The 16,123-nt window shown below is 68.8% G+C and overlaps 2 protein-coding genes across 2 annotated transcripts; one reads left to right on the top strand and one right to left on the bottom strand.

The window, feature by feature from the left end:
• Positions 1-603: 603 nt before the first annotated feature.
• On the bottom strand, positions 604-5,998 carry LOC131569505 (methanethiol oxidase-like). Its single transcript, XM_058821714.1, has 14 exons — positions 5,810-5,998; positions 5,231-5,695; positions 4,660-4,777; positions 4,562-4,615; positions 4,187-4,299; positions 3,661-3,849; positions 3,368-3,488; positions 3,053-3,235; positions 2,539-2,720; positions 2,332-2,410; positions 1,855-1,976; positions 1,678-1,770; positions 1,274-1,392; positions 604-766 (listed from the first exon to the last, which is right to left on the bottom strand). The coding sequence occupies exons 1-14, from the start codon at positions 5,996-5,998 to the stop codon at positions 604-606; spliced, it is 2,190 nt and encodes a 729-aa protein (XP_058677697.1).
• A 3,388-nt stretch (positions 5,999-9,386) lies between these two features.
• LOC131569504 (methanethiol oxidase-like) lies at positions 9,387-14,803 on the top strand. Its single transcript, XM_058821713.1, has 14 exons — positions 9,387-9,473; positions 9,716-10,180; positions 10,634-10,751; positions 10,796-10,849; positions 11,112-11,224; positions 11,562-11,750; positions 11,919-12,039; positions 12,172-12,354; positions 12,687-12,868; positions 12,997-13,075; positions 13,431-13,552; positions 13,637-13,729; positions 14,015-14,133; positions 14,641-14,803. The coding sequence occupies exons 1-14, from the start codon at positions 9,387-9,389 to the stop codon at positions 14,801-14,803; spliced, it is 2,088 nt and encodes a 695-aa protein (XP_058677696.1).
• Positions 14,804-16,123: the final 1,320 nt, after the last annotated feature.

Genomic DNA, 16,123 nt, shown 5'->3' with positions numbered 1-16,123 from the left:
TAAGTAGGGATAAAATAGTGGTAAAATATGGATAAAATCGAGGGGAAATAGAGAAGAATAAAGATAAAAAAGAGGAAAAAATAGGGGGAAAATAGAAATATAAAATCGAGAAAAATAGGGGGAAATTGATGACAAATGCGGATAAAATGCCCAGCTGGAAGCAAACCCCGGGAAAAGAGGCAGCGCCGGGAATTTCCCCCAGACCCTTCCCGCGATCCCGGCTCTGCCCGCGGCCCCCCCGGGATTGGTTTGTCCCGGGATTTTCCGGGAATGAGCCTCGGGAAGCGGCGGCTGATGCAGGAAACAACTTTATTGATGGCAGGGAAAGCGGGGACAGGGACAGGGACGGGGACAGGGATGGCCGGGAATGGCCCGGGACACCCCGAACCCCGAAATCACCCGAGGGGACCCCAAAGCAGGAATCGCCCGTGGGATCCTAAAGCCCAGAATCACCCGGGACACCCCGAACCCATCACCCGGGGCACCCCACAGCCCCGATCCCCCCCAGCCCCATCACCCGGGGCACCCCACAGCCCCAATTTCCCCCCGGGACCCCGATCCCGCCCCGGCGCCCTTTGCCGAGCGCGGCGCTGCCGGCGCCGCTCAGGGCAGGGTCACGGATTTGGCATCGCCGCCAGGGAGGCGGATCTGGTGCGCCAGGCACGGCCCGTTGGGCTCCTTGCCGAAATCCACCAGGAAGTTCTTGTTGACGCTCAGGCCGCCCTTGTCCGTGTCCACGTCGAGCTGCAGCATCACCGAGCCCTCCCTGCGCGGGGACAGCGGCGGCTCAGGGCGACAGCGACCCCCGGGCCCGCCCCGAGCCCGCCCGGAGCCGCCACAGCGACCCCCGGGGCCGGGGCCAGCGGCACGGGCTGGCATGGGGGCGGCTGGGGGTCCCCAGTTCCCGATGGAGGGGACAGGATGGGCACAGGGACACCTTTGGGTCCCCAAATCCCGATGGATGGGCACAGGGACACCTTTGGGTCCCCAAATCCCGATGGATGGGCACAGGGACACCTTTGGGTCCCCAGCTCCCTCAGGACGGGCACGATTCCATCCAGGACGGGCTCGGCGCCGTTTCCCCTCCGCAGCTCCCCCAGGCTCGGCTCGGGCTCTGCCCGGCCAGGCCGGACCCCCTTGCGCTGAGCTCGGCCCGGGCTCTGCCCGATCCCGACCCGGCCGGCAGCGGCTCCGGGGCAGCCCCGGGGGGGTCGCGGCCCCTTCCCCGCTCCCACCGGGCCCGGGCAGCCTCGGGCAGCCGCGAGGGGCTCACTTGATCAGGCTGGGGTAGAACTGCCGGTCCCAGGTGCTGTAGAAGGAATTGGTCACGTAGAGCCGCTTCCCGTCCAGGCTCAGCTGCAGCGCGGCGGGGCCGCCGTACACGCGCTTGCACTGGGACACAGGACATGGGTTACTGGGGGCACTGGGGGCACTGGGACACACGGACTGGGGGCTCTGGGGGCTCTGGGACACAGGACTGGGGTTACTGGGGACACTGGGAGCACTGGGACTGGATTCCAGCAGGGGCACTGAGAGCAGGTTCAGGCTCATGGTCAAGTGAGGACACACACACTCACACTCAGGTGAGCACACACACTCACGCACAGTCCCACGCTCACGCTCACCCCCGGTCCCGCCCCCAGTCCCGCCCAGGCGCGCCGGCCCCGCCCCGCTCACCTTGACCACCAGCGGCTCGGGCTGGCACTTGAGCTCCTCGTCCCTGCACACGGTCACGGGGCCCCCTCGCAGGATGCTGCCCCCCACGAACACCTGCAAGGGCCGCGCTGGCACACGAGCGTTCCCCGGCCCGGCCCCCCGGGCCCCCCGGCCCCCCGGCCCGGCCCTGCCCCTCACCTGCCCCACCAGCCGCGGCTTGCAGCTCCGCGACAGCTCGTACTGCCGGATGTCCCCGTGCAGCCAATTGCACACGTACAGGAACCGGTCGTCCTGGCTGATGACGAGGTCCACGATGAAGGCTGCGGGCAGAGCCGGGGCTCAGGGGCACGGCCAGCACCGGGGGAGCCCACACGGGCCTGGCCTGAGCTGGGCTTTGGGGCAGGGACCAGGACTTTGGGCTCGGTCAGCATTCGGGCTCAGTAATCATTTGGGGTCAGCTCTGATTTGGGGTCAGTCAGGATTCGGGGTCACCCCGCAGGATTCGGGGTCAGTCAGGATTCGGGGTCACCCCGCAGGATTCGGGGTCAGTCAGGATTCGGGGTCACCCCGCAGGATTCGGGGTCCCCCCGCCGGCTCTGGGGTCACCCCGCAGGCCGTGCCCGGCTGCAGAGCTCGCCCAGCGAACAGGAAGGCCACCCCCGAGGGCACACGCACCCGGCATCTTGGGCATGATCCAGCCCGACACGTCCTTGGCCGGGATCCGGATCACCTCCTCCACGGCCCAGTTGTCTCTCTGCACAGGGACACCGAGCCCGGCTCAGCCCGCGCTGCCCCGCCCCGAGCCGAGCCGAGCCGAGCCGGGCACGACGGGCTCAGCCCCCGCACCCTCCCCGCTCCCGCTCCCCGCCGCCCCGCACTCGCCTCGCAGGATTTGTAGAAGCGGAAAATGGCCCCGCTCAGGGCACAGCCCACGTAGCCCTCGGCGGCCTCGGGGTTGTGCAGGAAGCGCACGGTCATGGGCAGAGAATCCTCGCCCAGGTCGAAGCACTGCGTCAGGCTGCGGCACGACAGGTTCCACACGTTCAGGCGGCGGCCGAAGACCCCTGCGATACACGGGGGAGAGGCTGGGGGCGGCCGGGGAGAGACCCCGAGGGGCTCCTGGGGGGCATCGGCACGGGAAGGGCAGGAACCGGGCAGGGGGAACTGGGAAATGCGGGAACCGGTGAACTGGGAAATGCAGGAATTGGGCAGGGGGAACTGGGAAATGCAGGAACCGGGGAGGGGGAACTGGGAAAGGCAGGAATTGGGAAATGCGGGAACTGGGAAGATCACAGAGAAATGCAGGTTTTGGGGAGAACACAGAGAAATGCAGGTTTTGGGGCAGCAGGACCCTGCCCACCCGGTGTTCCATCCGCTGCCACCCGCGTGTCCCTACCTTTCTTGAGGTCATCGGGGTTGAAGCCGCGCCCGGCCACTCTGGGCACCATCCCGGCCGAGCTGACCAGGACGTTGTGCCGGGCCTGGTACCAGAAGTCGTGCCCGGTCGGGGGAGCCTCACACTCGTTCTCCCAGTTGCCCTTCAGCTCGAAGGTCTCTCCGTCCAGCACCACGAAGCCACCTGGGACACACGAGGGACGGGCGGGGACAAATCCAGGCTTCTGCATTTCCAGCAGGACCTCCGGGGTGGGAGTTCGGGCAGGGAAATGGGAATCCCGGCAGGGACATGGGAATTCGGGCAGGGAAAATTCACCTTTGCCGTGGCCAGCGGCGTCGCCCATGTTGGCGACCAGGACGTCGCCGTTGGGCAGGGGGTGGGTGACGGACAGGTAGCCCTTGTTGCACTTCCAGAACACATCCACGGGCTCGATCATCTGCACGAACCAGCGCCAATTTCAGCCTGCGCCTGCTCGGCGCCTTTCCCGGCCGTACCACAGAATCCATCCATCCATCCATCCATCCATCCATCCATCCATCCATCCATCCATCCATCCATCCATCCATCCCTCCCTCCCTCCCTCGCTGCCCCGACTGCCCCGGCCGTACCTTGCAGATCCGCGGCGCCCGGCACTGGGAGCCCACATCCACCACGTAGATGCGGGAGGAGATGAGGCACGGCAGCACCAGCTTGGTCCTTTTGGCCGCGGCGCCGCCGTCGAAGCAGCCGCAGGCGGGGCCCCAGCCCGCGCAGTGCAGCTCGTCCTTGAGGTTGGGCATGGGCAGCCGGTGGATCACCTGGGCACGGCCAAGGCAGCTCAGGCCGGGCCGAGCCGGGACAGCCCGCGGGGAGCGGCCCCGGGGCCGGGGGAGCCCCGGAGAGGGGCCGGGAGAGACCCCGGGATTTGGGGAGCCCCGGAGAGGGGCCGGGAGAGACCCCGGGATTTGGGGAGCTCTGGAGAGGATTTGGGGAGCCCCGGAGAGGGGCTCGGGGGGCGGCCGGGAGCAGACGGGACAAAGTGACAAAGGCTTTCCTCGGTTCCCCGGCACAAAGAGCTGCCCGGGCGGCCCCGGAGGGCTTGGGGGGCGCCGCCCCGGCTCGGTCCCGCCCCGGGAGCCCGGCACGGCTCGGTACCTGGCCGTAGTGGCAGGAGCGCGGGTTGAGGTCCACGGTGGCCAGGAAATCGGGCTGCTCGATGCCGGTGCTCCTGTAGGTGCAGGTCACGTAGGCGACCTCCTCCCGCGGGGCTGGGGACACAAGAGCGGCTCGAACCGCGCCGAGAGCCCCGAACGGCACCGGGAGAGCCGCGGGCAGCTCTCCGCAGTGGCCGCCCTGGTTTCGGGCTGCTGCCGTTCCCTGCCGCTCCCCCCGCGCCGCTCCCGAGCCGGGAATCGGCAGGAGCGACCTCCGGCAGCCCTGGCCAAGGGGCCCGGCACCGGCCCCGAGCTCGGGGGACCCCAAAGAGCCCAAACCCCCCCGGCCCAGCCCCGCCGCAGGGGCAGCACTCGCCTTTCAGCACGTCGGGGCACGAGGGGTACTCGTAGCACGGAGCTCTGCATCTGTCTGGGGAGCAGAGGGGACACCGTGAGCGCGGCCCGGGCCCGCACCGAGCCCGCTCCGGAGGGGCCCTCCCAGCCCAGGGACCCCCGGGGCCACCGCGGGGACGGGACAGAGCCTGGACGGGACGGGACGGAGCCGGGATGGGGACAGAGCTCTCACCCGGAGCTGGCACAGGACGGGGACAGAGCTGTCACCCGGAACCGGGAAAGGATGGGGACAGAGCTGTCACCCGGAGCTGGCACGGGACAGGGACAGAGCTGTCACCCGGAACCGGGACAAGACGGGGACAGAGCTGTCACCCGGAGCTGTCACCCGGAGCCGGGACAGGGACAGAGCTGTCACCCGGAGCCGGGACACGCTGGCAGCTCCAGCTCGGACAATCCCTCTGGATCCCGGGGCCCCGGGGCAGGGCAGGGCCCCCAGGAGCCCCCGAGATCCCGCAGCAGCTCCGGGAGCAGCGGCCCCGCGGGCAGAGCTCGGGCCCGGCTCCCCGCTCGTGCCCGGGGCACAGAGGCACCTGTGCCAGGTGTGCCCAGGGAATGCCCAGGGGTGCCCGGAGCCGGTCTCGGGCCGGCGCTGCGGGCCCGGGGCTCGGGGGCAGCCGCGGGGGTCCCTTACCCATGGCTGCAGCTCTGGGGGTCGCGGCGCTGGCGGCGGACGAAGGAGCCGGAGCTGAGGGGCAGCTGCTGCTGTCTCGGGGCTGGAGCGGCTGTGCCGTGCCCTGGCTGCTCCCGGGGGCCTTTTATCCCCGCCGAGGGGCGGCGGGAGCGCGGCCAAGCCCAGGGAGGGGCTGCCCAGCGCTTGGGAGGGGCCGGCCCGCCGCTGCGGCTTCTTTCCTCCTCCCCGCCGCCAATCTGCGCCCAAATCTGCTGCTCGCTGCAGCTCCCCAAGCCTCAAAGCCCGGGGCCGGCCCCGGCCGAGCCCGCCTCGCCCCGCACGGAGCGGCTGCAGCGCCCGCAGCGCCCCCGGCCCGGCCCGGGCACCCCCAAACTGCTCCTGCTCCCGACAGGGGCACCCCGAGCCCAGCGCCGGCCCGGGGCTCCCGAGGGTCCCCGCTGGCCCCGCAGGGTCCCCGAGCGGGCTCTGCCGGGGACGGGAGTTTGGGAGCCCGGGGACAGCGGGATGGGCTCGGGGACACCGGGATGGGCTCGGGACAGCGGGATGGGCTCGGGGACACCGGGATGGGCTCGGGGTCACCGGGATGGGCTCGGGGACACCGGGATGGGCTCGAGGACAGCGGGGATGGGCTCGGGACAGCGGGGATGGGCTCGGGACAGCGGGGATGGGCTCGGGGACAGCGGGGATGGGCTCGGGGACAGCGGGGATGGGCTCGGGGTCACCGGGATGGGCTCGGGACAGCGGGGATGGACTCGGGGACACCGGCATGGGCTCGGGGAGCTACTCAGGGGATCCCGGGGACGGGGACAGACCCCGGGGGCACCGGGACCTCCGCCTGGATCAAAGGGGGATCCCGGGGAATTTGGGATCTGCCCGGAGGGATTTGGGATCTGATGCCCGGAATGGGGCCAGGACCAGAGGGAACGTCTTCGACCTGCCCCAGGGGGGGCTCAGGGTGGTAAATCTGGGGAAATTCTTCCTGGAAAAGGGAAAAGGCCTCGGCAGGGGCTGCCCGGGGAGGTTCGGAGCGGCCACCCCTGCAGAATTCCCGGACGTTTTTCTGGGTGACCGGGGGGTTTGGTCCCAACTTGGACTGGATGATCCTGGAGGGATTTTCCAACCCCAGAAATCCTGGAATTCTCGTAAGGGTCCCTTTAACACTCGGTGCAATTTCCAAACCCAAATAATTCTGAAATTCTCCTAAAGGTCCCTTTAGCACTCAGCGCTATTTTCGAACAGCAAATCCAGTTCCTTAATCCCCCCAAAATCAGCGAATCCTACAAAAACCACAGCAAATGAGCGTTTGGGAGAGCTCGAAATTCCCGTGGTGAGCCTAGCCGGGAGGAGATAAAGCTGCGGCTGATAAGATAAAGTTGCTGATAAGGGCTGGGATTACTTCCTGCCCCTCCCTGCGCTCAGGTGAGCCGGGCTGGTTCTCCCTGTGCTCATCTGCGGCTTTTCCATGACCAGAGGTGGGGGCAGCGTCCCCCCAGCCCGGTTCGGGAAGTTTCCCGGCTTCTCCTGCTCATCCCCACTTCCCATAATCCGGGAAAATCAGATTTCTCCGTTCCTGACACTGCAGATCGCGTTCGTCTCCCCCAGTTTGGAAGGGATTCGTCTGGGATCTGTCCCGCCCATCCCGAAAGCCTCTTGGAGCTGGACATTCCTGCCCCGTGGAGCGAGGAAAGGCCACCCCGAGCCTTTCAAGTCCCTCATTCCAAGCGGATCCAGAGGAACGAGAGACGCCCTGGAATTATCTCGGGCTGCGGCGGCTCCTCGGGGGCTGCTCGCCCAAAAAGCTTCAAAGCTTTGGGAGTTTTGGGACCCGGCCCAGGGCAGCGGCCCCTCCCGGGCGGCTCTTCCTGCTGGTTCGGGGAATCCGGGTGGTCCCTGGAACGACCCCGAGGGAGTTCGGGGTTCGGGCCCCCCGCGTGTCCCCCTCGGCACGGACAGGGACGGGGACAGGGGGACAGCGACAGTGACAGGGGGACAGTGGGACAGGGACAGCGACAGTGACAAGGGGACAGGGGGACCGGGACAGTGACAGCGACAGTGATAGGGGGACAAGGGGACGGGGACAGCGACAGGGGCGGGGACAGGGGGAGCGGGACAGGGACAGCGATTAATGTCCTCTCTCTGTGCCGTTCCAAGCCCGACCCGGGGGATCGCGGCCCCGCTCCCGCTGCAGCGGAGCCCCCCCGGGTTTGGAACCAAAGAAAAGCTCACAGATTCCCCCAAGTGTGATTTATTCCCTGTTTATTTCTGATGGTGGAGCGGGGAACAAACTCCCAGCGTCACCTGCCTTCCACTGGCCGGGGAATTTCGGGGTTTGTCACATTTTCCTGTGAACTCGGGAGCCAGCTCCCAAAAATCGCCCTTTTCCCACATCAGAATCATCAGAAAATCAGGGAATTCGTGGCTCGGAAGGGAATTTGAGCTCGAGGTTTTCTGATGGGAGAGCCGGGAACGCTGCGGGGCCCACGGGGCCGCTCCTGGGTGGAATTGCAGCCCCCGGGGACGAACGAGCAGCGCGATTTGGGGCTCCCTGCGTGAAACAAACGTTTCCCCGAAGTCTGCCGGTGCTCAGTGCCCGGCTGAGGCCGAGGCCGGGAACGGAGGATGGAGAATGGGACAAAAGCGCAGGAAATCGCGATTTAGGAGCGGGAGGCGCTGAAGGAGCCCCGGCCTCGCTGCGGCAGCCTCGGGGGAAGCCGAAGCCTCGCCGGGGCCGCAGCCGGAGCCGGGAGCTGTCCGAGGTGGCGGCGGAGCGGGGCCCGTCCCGGCGCGTTCCCAAACCCCGGCGGGGCCGGAGGAGCCGGAGCGGCCGGCGGGGCGGGGGCAGCGCCCGGAGGGTGCCGGGCTTGTCCTGCGGCCACGCGCGCTGCGCTGAGCCCGCGCTTATCTCGCTGTTATCAGCGCCGCGGGGACGCGCGAGCGCCGAGCGGGGACAGGGAGGGACACGGCGACGTCAGCTCGGGAAGCCACCGGGAACAGCGCGGCTCCTTAATGAGGGGCGGGCTAATGAGCTGGCTAATGAGGGGCGGGCTAATGAGCTGGCTAATGAGCGGGTGTGCAGCGCCAGGGGAGGGAGGCGCGGGCACGTGGGGACGCTGCCCGGTGCCCGCTGCCCTGTGCCCTGTGCCCGCAGCCCTGTGCCCTGTGCCTGCTGCCGTGTGCCCTGTGCCCGCTGCCCTGTGCCCGCTGCCCTGTCTCCGGTGCCCTGTGCCCTGTCTCCGGTGCCCTGTGCCCTGTGCCGCTGCCCTGTGCCCTGTGCCCGCTGCCCTGTACCCGCTGCCCTGTGCCCTGTGCCCGCTGCCCGGTGCCCGCTGCCCGGTGCCCGCTGCCCTGTGCCCGCTGCCCGCTGCCCGCTGCCCTGTCCCCGGTGCCCGCTGCCCTGTGCCCGCTGCCCGCTGCCCTGTGCCCTGTGCCCGCTGCCCTGTCTCCGGTGCCCTGTGCCCTGTGCCCTGTGCCCGCTGCCCGCTGCCCGCTGCCCGCTGCCCTGTACCCGCTGCCCTGTGCCCTGTGCCCGCTGCCCTGTGCCCTGTGCCCGCTGCCCGCTGCCCTGTACCCGTTGCCCGGTACCCGCTGCCCGCTGCCCTGTGCCCGCTGCCCTGTGCCCTGTGCCCGCTGCCCGCTGCCCTGTACCCGCTGCCCGGTACCCGCTGCCCGCTGCCCTGTGCCCGCTGCCCGGTGCCGGGGCTGTCCCGGAGCGGCCGGGGGCAGAGCTGTCCCCGCTGCGGGGCCGTCCCCGGGCCCCGGGCCGGGCGGTGTCCCCGCGCTGCTGGCGGCAGCAATTCCGTGTCCCGGCGCCCTCCCCCGGGGCTGGAGCCGCATTCCGGGGCGCTGAGTGTCCCTGGCTGTGGCCTCGGGAGGGGACCCTGCTGGGGGCCCTAGGGGCCTGGAGCGAGATCTCGGCTCCTTTGGGGCTGCTTCAGCACAATTTGTGTCAAATCCAGCCCGGCTGGTACCACTTTTGTGCTGCTGGTGGCACCCGGGGCTGGGGTTGGGCATGGCCCAGGGCCTGGGGGACACTTGGGGGTGACCAGAGGGTGGGGGACAGTCTCGGGTGACGCTTCCAGCCCCAATTGCCAGCCACGAGCTCCCAAATCCCCCTTGTCCCCAGCTGACCGCAGGTCCCCACCCAGAGGTGCCACCCATGGAGGCCGCCCCGTGTCCTGCCCGGGCTGAAGCTGCCCCAGGGGGGCTCGGGGGGCGTTTCCTGAGGGCCCCCGGTGTCCCCGGGGTCTGTCCCATCCCCGGGATCCCCTGAGTAGCTCCCCGAGCCCATCCCGCTGTCCCGAGCCCATCCCCGCTGTCCCGAGCCCATCCCCGCTGTCCCGAGCCCATCCCGGTGTCCCCGAGCCCATCCCGCTGTCCTCGAGCCCATCCCGGTGTCCCCGAGCCCATCCCGCTGTCCCGAGCCCATCCCGGTGTCCCCGAGCCCATCCCGCTGTCCCCGGGCTCCCAAACTCCCGTCCCCGGCAGAGCCCGCTCGGGGACCCTGCGGGGCCAGCGGGGACCCTCGGGAGCCCCGGGCCGGCGCTGGGCTCGGGGTGCCCCTGTCGGGAGCAGGAGCAGTTTGGGGGTGCCCGGGCCGGGCCGGGGGCGCTGCGGGCGCTGCAGCCGCTCCGTGCGGGGCGAGGCGGGCTCGGCCGGGGCCGGCCCCGGGCTTTGAGGCTTGGGGAGCTGCAGCGAGCAGCAGATTTGGGCGCAGATTGGCGGCGGGGAGGAGGAAAGAAGCCGCAGCGGCGGGCCGGCCCCTCCCAAGCGCTGGGCAGCCCCTCCCTGGGCTTGGCCGCGCTCCCGCCGCCCCTCGGCGGGGATAAAAGGCCCCCGGGAGCAGCCAGGGCACGGCACAGCCGCTCCAGCCCCGAGACAGCAGCAGCTGCCCCTCAGCTCCGGCTCCTTCGTCCGCCGCCAGCGCCGCGACCCCCAGAGCTGCAGCCATGGGTAAGGGACCCCCGCGGCTGCCCCCGAGCCCCGGGCCCGCAGCGCCGGCCCGAGACCGGCTCCGGGCACCCCTGGGCATTCCCTGGGCACACCTGGCACAGGTGCCTCTGTGCCCCGGGCACGAGCGGGGAGCCGGGCCCGAGCTCTGCCCGCGGGGCCGCTGCTCCCGGAGCTGCTGCGGGATCTCGGGGGCTCCTGGGGGCCCTGCCCTGCCCCGGGGCCCCGGGATCCAGAGGGATTGTCCGAGCTGGAGCTGCCAGCGTGTCCCGGCTCCGGGTGACAGCTCTGTCCCTGTCCCGGCTCCGGGTGACAGCTCCGGGTGACAGCTCTGTCCCCGTCTTGTCCCGGTTCCGGGTGACAGCTCTGTCCCTGTCCCGTGCCAGCTCCGGGTGACAGCTCTGTCCCCATCCTTTCCCGGTTCCGGGTGACAGCTCTGTCCCCGTCCTGTGCCAGCTCCGGGTGAGAGCTCTGTCCCCATCCCGGCTCCGTCCCGTCCCGTCCAGGCTCTGTCCCGTCCCCGCGGTGGCCCCGGGGGTCCCTGGGCTGGGAGGGCCCCTCCGGAGCGGGCTCGGTGCGGGCCCGGGCCGCGCTCACGGTGTCCCCTCTGCTCCCCAGACAGATGCAGAGCTCCGTGCTACGAGTACCCCTCGTGCCCCGACGTGCTGAAAGGCGAGTGCTGCCCCTGCGGCGGGGCTGGGCCGGGGGGGTTTGGGCTCTTTGGGGTCCCCCGAGCTCGGGGCCGGTGCCGGGCCCCTTGGCCAGGGCTGCCGGAGGTCGCTCCTGCCGATTCCCGGCTCGGGAGCGGCGCGGGGGGAGCGGCAGGGAACGGCAGCAGCCCGAAACCAGGGCGGCCACTGCGGAGAGCTGCCCGCGGCTCTCCCGGTGCCGTTCGGGGCTCTCGGCGCGGTTCGAGCCGCTCTTGTGTCCCCAGCCCCGCGGGAGGAGGTCGCCTACGTGACCTGCACCTACAGGAGCACCGGCATCGAGCAGCCCGATTTCCTGGCCACCGTGGACCTCAACCCGCGCTCCTGCCACTACGGCCAGGTACCGAGCCGTGCCGGGCTCCCGGGGCGGGACCGAGCCGGGGCGGCGCCCCCCAAGCCCTCCGGGGCCGCCCGGGCAGCTCTTTGTGCCGGGGAACCGAGGAAAGCCTTTGTCACTTTGTCCCGTCTGCTCCCGGCCGCCCCCCGAGCCCCTCTCCGGGGCTCCCCAAATCCTCTCCAGAGCTCCCCAAATCCCGGGGTCTCTCCCGGCCCCTCTCCGGGGCTCCCCAAATCCCGGGGTCTCTCCCGGCCCCTCTCCGGGGCTCCCCCGGCCCCGGGGCCGCTCCCCGCGGGCTGTCCCGGCTCGGCCCGGCCTGAGCTGCCTTGGCCGTGCCCAGGTGATCCACCGGCTGCCCATGCCCAACCTCAAGGACGAGCTGCACTGCGCGGGCTGGGGCCCCGCCTGCGGCTGCTTCGACGGCGGCGCCGCGGCCAAAAGGACCAAGCTGGTGCTGCCGTGCCTCATCTCCTCCCGCATCTACGTGGTGGATGTGGGCTCCCAGTGCCGGGCGCCGCGGATCTGCAAGGTACGGCCGGGGCAGTCGGGGCAGCGAGGGAGGGAGGGAGGGAGGGATGGATGGATGGATGGATGGATGGATGGATGGATGGATGGATGGATGGATGGATGGATTCTGTGGTACGGCCGGGAAAGGCGCCGAGCAGGCGCAGGCTGAAATTGGCGCTGGTTCGTGCAGATGATCGAGCCCGTGGATGTGTTCTGGAAGTGCAACAAGGGCTACCTGTCCGTCACCCACCCCCTGCCCAACGGCGACGTCCTGGTCGCCAACATGGGCGACGCCGCTGGCCACGGCAAAGGTGAATTTTCCCTGCCCGAATTCCCATGTCCCTGCCGGGATTCCCATTTCCCTGCCCGAACTCCCACCCCGGAGGTCCTGCTGGAAATGCAGAAGCCTGGATTTGTCCCCGCCCGTCCCTCGTGTGTCCCAGGTGGCTTCGTGGTGCTGGACGGAGAGACCTTCGAGCTGAAGGGCAACTGGGAGAACGAGTGTGAGGCTCCCCCGACCGGGCACGACTTCTGGTACCAGGCCCGGCACAACGTCCTGGTCAGCTCGGCCGGGATGGTGCCCAGAGTGGCCGGGCGCGGCTTCAACCCCGATGACCTCAAGAAAGGTAGGGACACGCGGGTGGCAGCGGATGGAACACCGGGTGGGCAGGGTCCTGCTGCCCCAAAACCTGCATTTCTCTGTGTTCTCCCCAAAACCTGCATTTCTCTGTGATCTTCCCAGTTCCCGCATTTCCCAATTCCTGCCTTTCCCAGTTCCCCCTCCCCGGTTCCTGCATTTCCCAGTTCCCCCTGCCCAATTCCTGCATTTCCCAGTTCACCGGTTCCCGCATTTCCCAGTTCCCCCTGCCCGGTTCCTGCCCTTCCCGTGCCGATGCCCCCCAGGAGCCCCTCGGGGTCTCTCCCCGGCCGCCCCCAGCCTCTCCCCCGTGTATCGCAGGGGTCTTCGGCCGCCGCCTGAACGTGTGGAACCTGTCGTGCCGCAGCCTGACGCAGTGCTTCGACCTGGGCGAGGATTCTCTGCCCATGACCGTGCGCTTCCTGCACAACCCCGAGGCCGCCGAGGGCTACGTGGGCTGTGCCCTGAGCGGGGCCATTTTCCGCTTCTACAAATCCTGCGAGGCGAGTGCGGGGCGGCGGGGAGCGGGAGCGGGGAGGGTGCGGGGGCTGAGCCCGTCGTGCCCGGCTCGGCTCGGCTCGGCTCGGGGCGGGGCAGCGCGGGCTGAGCCGGGCTCGGTGTCCCTGTGCAGAGAGACAACTGGGCCGTGGAGGAGGTGATCCGGATCCCGGCCAAGGACGTGTCGGGCTGGATCATGCCCAAGATGCCGGGTGCGTGTGCCCTCGGGGGTGGCCTTCCTGTTCGCTGGGCGAGCTCTGCAGCCGGGCACGGCCTGCGGGGTGACCCCAGAGCCGGCGGGGGGACCCCGAATCCTGCGGGGTGACCCCGAATCCTGACTGACCCCGAATCCTGCGGGGTGACCCCGAATCCTGACTGACCCCGAATCCTGCGGGGTGACCCCGAATCCTGACTGACCCCAAATCAGAGCTGACCCCAAATGATTACTGAGCCCGAATGCTGACCGAGCCCAAAGTCCTGGTCCCTGCCCCAAAGCCCAGCTCAGGCCAGGCCCGTGTGGGCTCCCCCGGTGCTGGCCGTGCCCCTGAGCCCCGGCTCTGCCCGCAGCCTTCATCGTGGACCTCGTCATCAGCCAGGACGACCGGTTCCTGTACGTGTGCAATTGGCTGCACGGGGACATCCGGCAGTACGAGCTGTCGCGGAGCTGCAAGCCGCGGCTGGTGGGGCAGGTGAGGGGCAGGGCCGGGCCGGGGGGCCGGGGGGCCCGGGGGGCCGGGCCGGGGAACGCTCGTGTGCCAGCGCGGCCCTTGCAGGTGTTCGTGGGGGGCAGCATCCTGCGAGGGGGCCCCGTGACCGTGTGCAGGGACGAGGAGCTCAAGTGCCAGCCCGAGCCGCTGGTGGTCAAGGTGAGCGGGGCGGGGCCGGCGCGCCTGGGCGGGACTGGGGGCGGGACCGGGGGTGAGCGTGAGCGTGGGACTGTGCGTGAGTGTGTGTGCTCACCTGAGTGTGAGTGTGTGTGTCCTCACTTGACCATGAGCCTGAACCTGCTCTCAGTGCCCCTGCTGGAATCCAGTCCCAGTGCTCCCAGTGTCCCCAGTAACCCCAGTCCTGTGTCCCAGAGCCCCCAGAGCCCCCAGTCCGTGTGTCCCAGTGCCCCCAGTGCCCCCAGTAACCCATGTCCTGTGTCCCAGTGCAAGCGCGTGTACGGCGGCCCCGCCGCGCTGCAGCTGAGCCTGGACGGGAAGCGGCTCTACGTGACCAATTCCTTCTACAGCACCTGGGACCGGCAGTTCTACCCCAGCCTGATCAAGTGAGCCCCTCGCGGCTGCCCGAGGCTGCCCGGGCCCGGTGGGAGCGGGGAAGGGGCCGCGACCCCCCCGGGGCTGCCCCGGAGCCGCTGCCGGCCGGGTCGGGATCGGGCAGAGCCCGGGCCGAGCTCAGCGCAAGGGGGTCCGGCCTGGCCGGGCAGAGCCCGAGCCGAGCCTGGGGGAGCTGCGGAGGGGAAACGGCGCCGAGCCCGTCCTGGATGGAATCGTGCCCGTCCTGAGGGAGCTGGGGACCCAAAGGTGTCCCTGTGCCCATCCATCGGGATTTGGGGACCCAAAGGTGTCCCTGTGCCCATCCATCGGGATTTGGGGACCCAAAGGTGTCCCTGTGCCCATCCTGTCCCCTCCATCGGGAACTGGGGACCCCCAGCCGCCCCCATGCCAGCCCGTGCCGCTGGCCCCGGCCCCGGGGGTCGCTGTGGCGGCTCCGGGCGGGCTCGGGGCGGGCCCGGGGGTCGCTGTCGCCCTGAGCCGCCGCTGTCCCCGCGCAGGGAGGGCTCGGTGATGCTGCAGCTCGACGTGGACACGGACAAGGGCGGCCTGAGCGTCAACAAGAACTTCCTGGTGGATTTCGGCAAGGAGCCCAACGGGCCGTGCCTGGCGCACCAGATCCGCCTCCCTGGCGGCGATGCCAAATCCGTGACCCTGCCCTGAGCGGCGCCGGCAGCGCCGCGCTCGGCAAAGGGCGCCGGGGCGGGATCGGGGTCCCGGGGGGAAATTGGGGCTGTGGGGTGCCCCGGGTGATGGGGCTGGGGGGGATCGGGGCTGTGGGGTGCCCCGGGTGATGGGTTCGGGGTGTCCCGGGTGATTCTGGGCTTTAGGATCCCACGGGCGATTCCTGCTTTGGGGTCCCCTCGGGTGATTTCGGGGTTCGGGGTGTCCCGGGCCATTCCCGGCCATCCCTGTCCCCGTCCCTGTCCCTGTCCCCGCTTTCCCTGCCATCAATAAAGTTGTTTCCTGCATCAGCCGCCGCTTCCCGAGGCTCATTCCCGGAAAATCCCGGGACAAACCAATCCCGGGGGGGCCGCGGGCAGAGCCGGGATCGCGGGAAGGGTCTGGGGGAAATTCCCGGCGCTGCCTCTTTTCCCGGGGTTTGCTTCCAGCTGGGCATTTTATCCCCATTTTATCCTTTTTATTTTCCCCTCCTTTATTCCCGTTTTATCCCTGTGGGCTCCTGGAGAAGGTTTTGCCCAGAAATAAAGTGGGATCCAGGTGGATATAAATATAGTGGGATCATCCAGGTGGATATTTGGGATAAATCCTCCCCTGGCCCAGGTTTTGCCATGGATTCCCCATCCCTGGAATTGCCCCAGCCCAGCTCGGGCAGCTCTTGGAGGCACCTTGGCCAGCAGGAGCCGCCCAAAGGGGTTGGACCAGATGACCTTTGAGATCCCATCCATCCCACAATCCCAAAAAAATCCCACAATCCCAAAATCCCAAACTCGGCAAGGTTCCGAATGCGGAGCTGGCTCTGACTCAGCCTCACCCCCTGCAATTAAAACCCCTATTTCCAGTTCTCCCCTTCCCTATAAAAATCTGCAAGCTCCCTGAAATTCCTTGGGAATGTGGGAGTTCCCTTCCCCCAAATTCCCTGGGAATGTGGGATTTCCCCTTCCCCGTCCCAAAGGAGCCCCTGGAAAAGTCGGGAAGGTCCAGATCCTCTTCCCTGCACGTCTCGCACGCCCCGGGAATTTTGGGATTTGGGAATTTGGCAATTGCGGAGTCGGAAAATTGGGAATTCCAGGATTTGGGAATTCGGGAATTCAGAAATTTGGGAATTCCAGGAGTTGGGAATTGCGGGACGCGCGTGACCCGCGGGATAAAATCAATCCAAAGAAAATCCTTTTCCTTTTCCTTTTCCTTTTCCTTTTCCTTTTCCTTTTCCTTTCCCTTTTCCTGCTCCGGAGCTCTCCTTGCACACTCCTTGCACGCGCCTTGCACACTCCCCGCACACGTGACACACCCGTTGCACAA

The sequence above is a fragment of the Ammospiza caudacuta genome, chromosome 30 (genome assembly GCF_027887145.1).
Source record: "Ammospiza caudacuta isolate bAmmCau1 chromosome 30, bAmmCau1.pri, whole genome shotgun sequence".
In the NCBI taxonomy this organism is placed as follows: Eukaryota; Metazoa; Chordata; class Aves; order Passeriformes; family Passerellidae; genus Ammospiza; species Ammospiza caudacuta.
The sequence above is the reverse complement of the archived record's forward strand: the minus strand, read 5'-3'. Positions and strand labels throughout refer to the sequence as shown.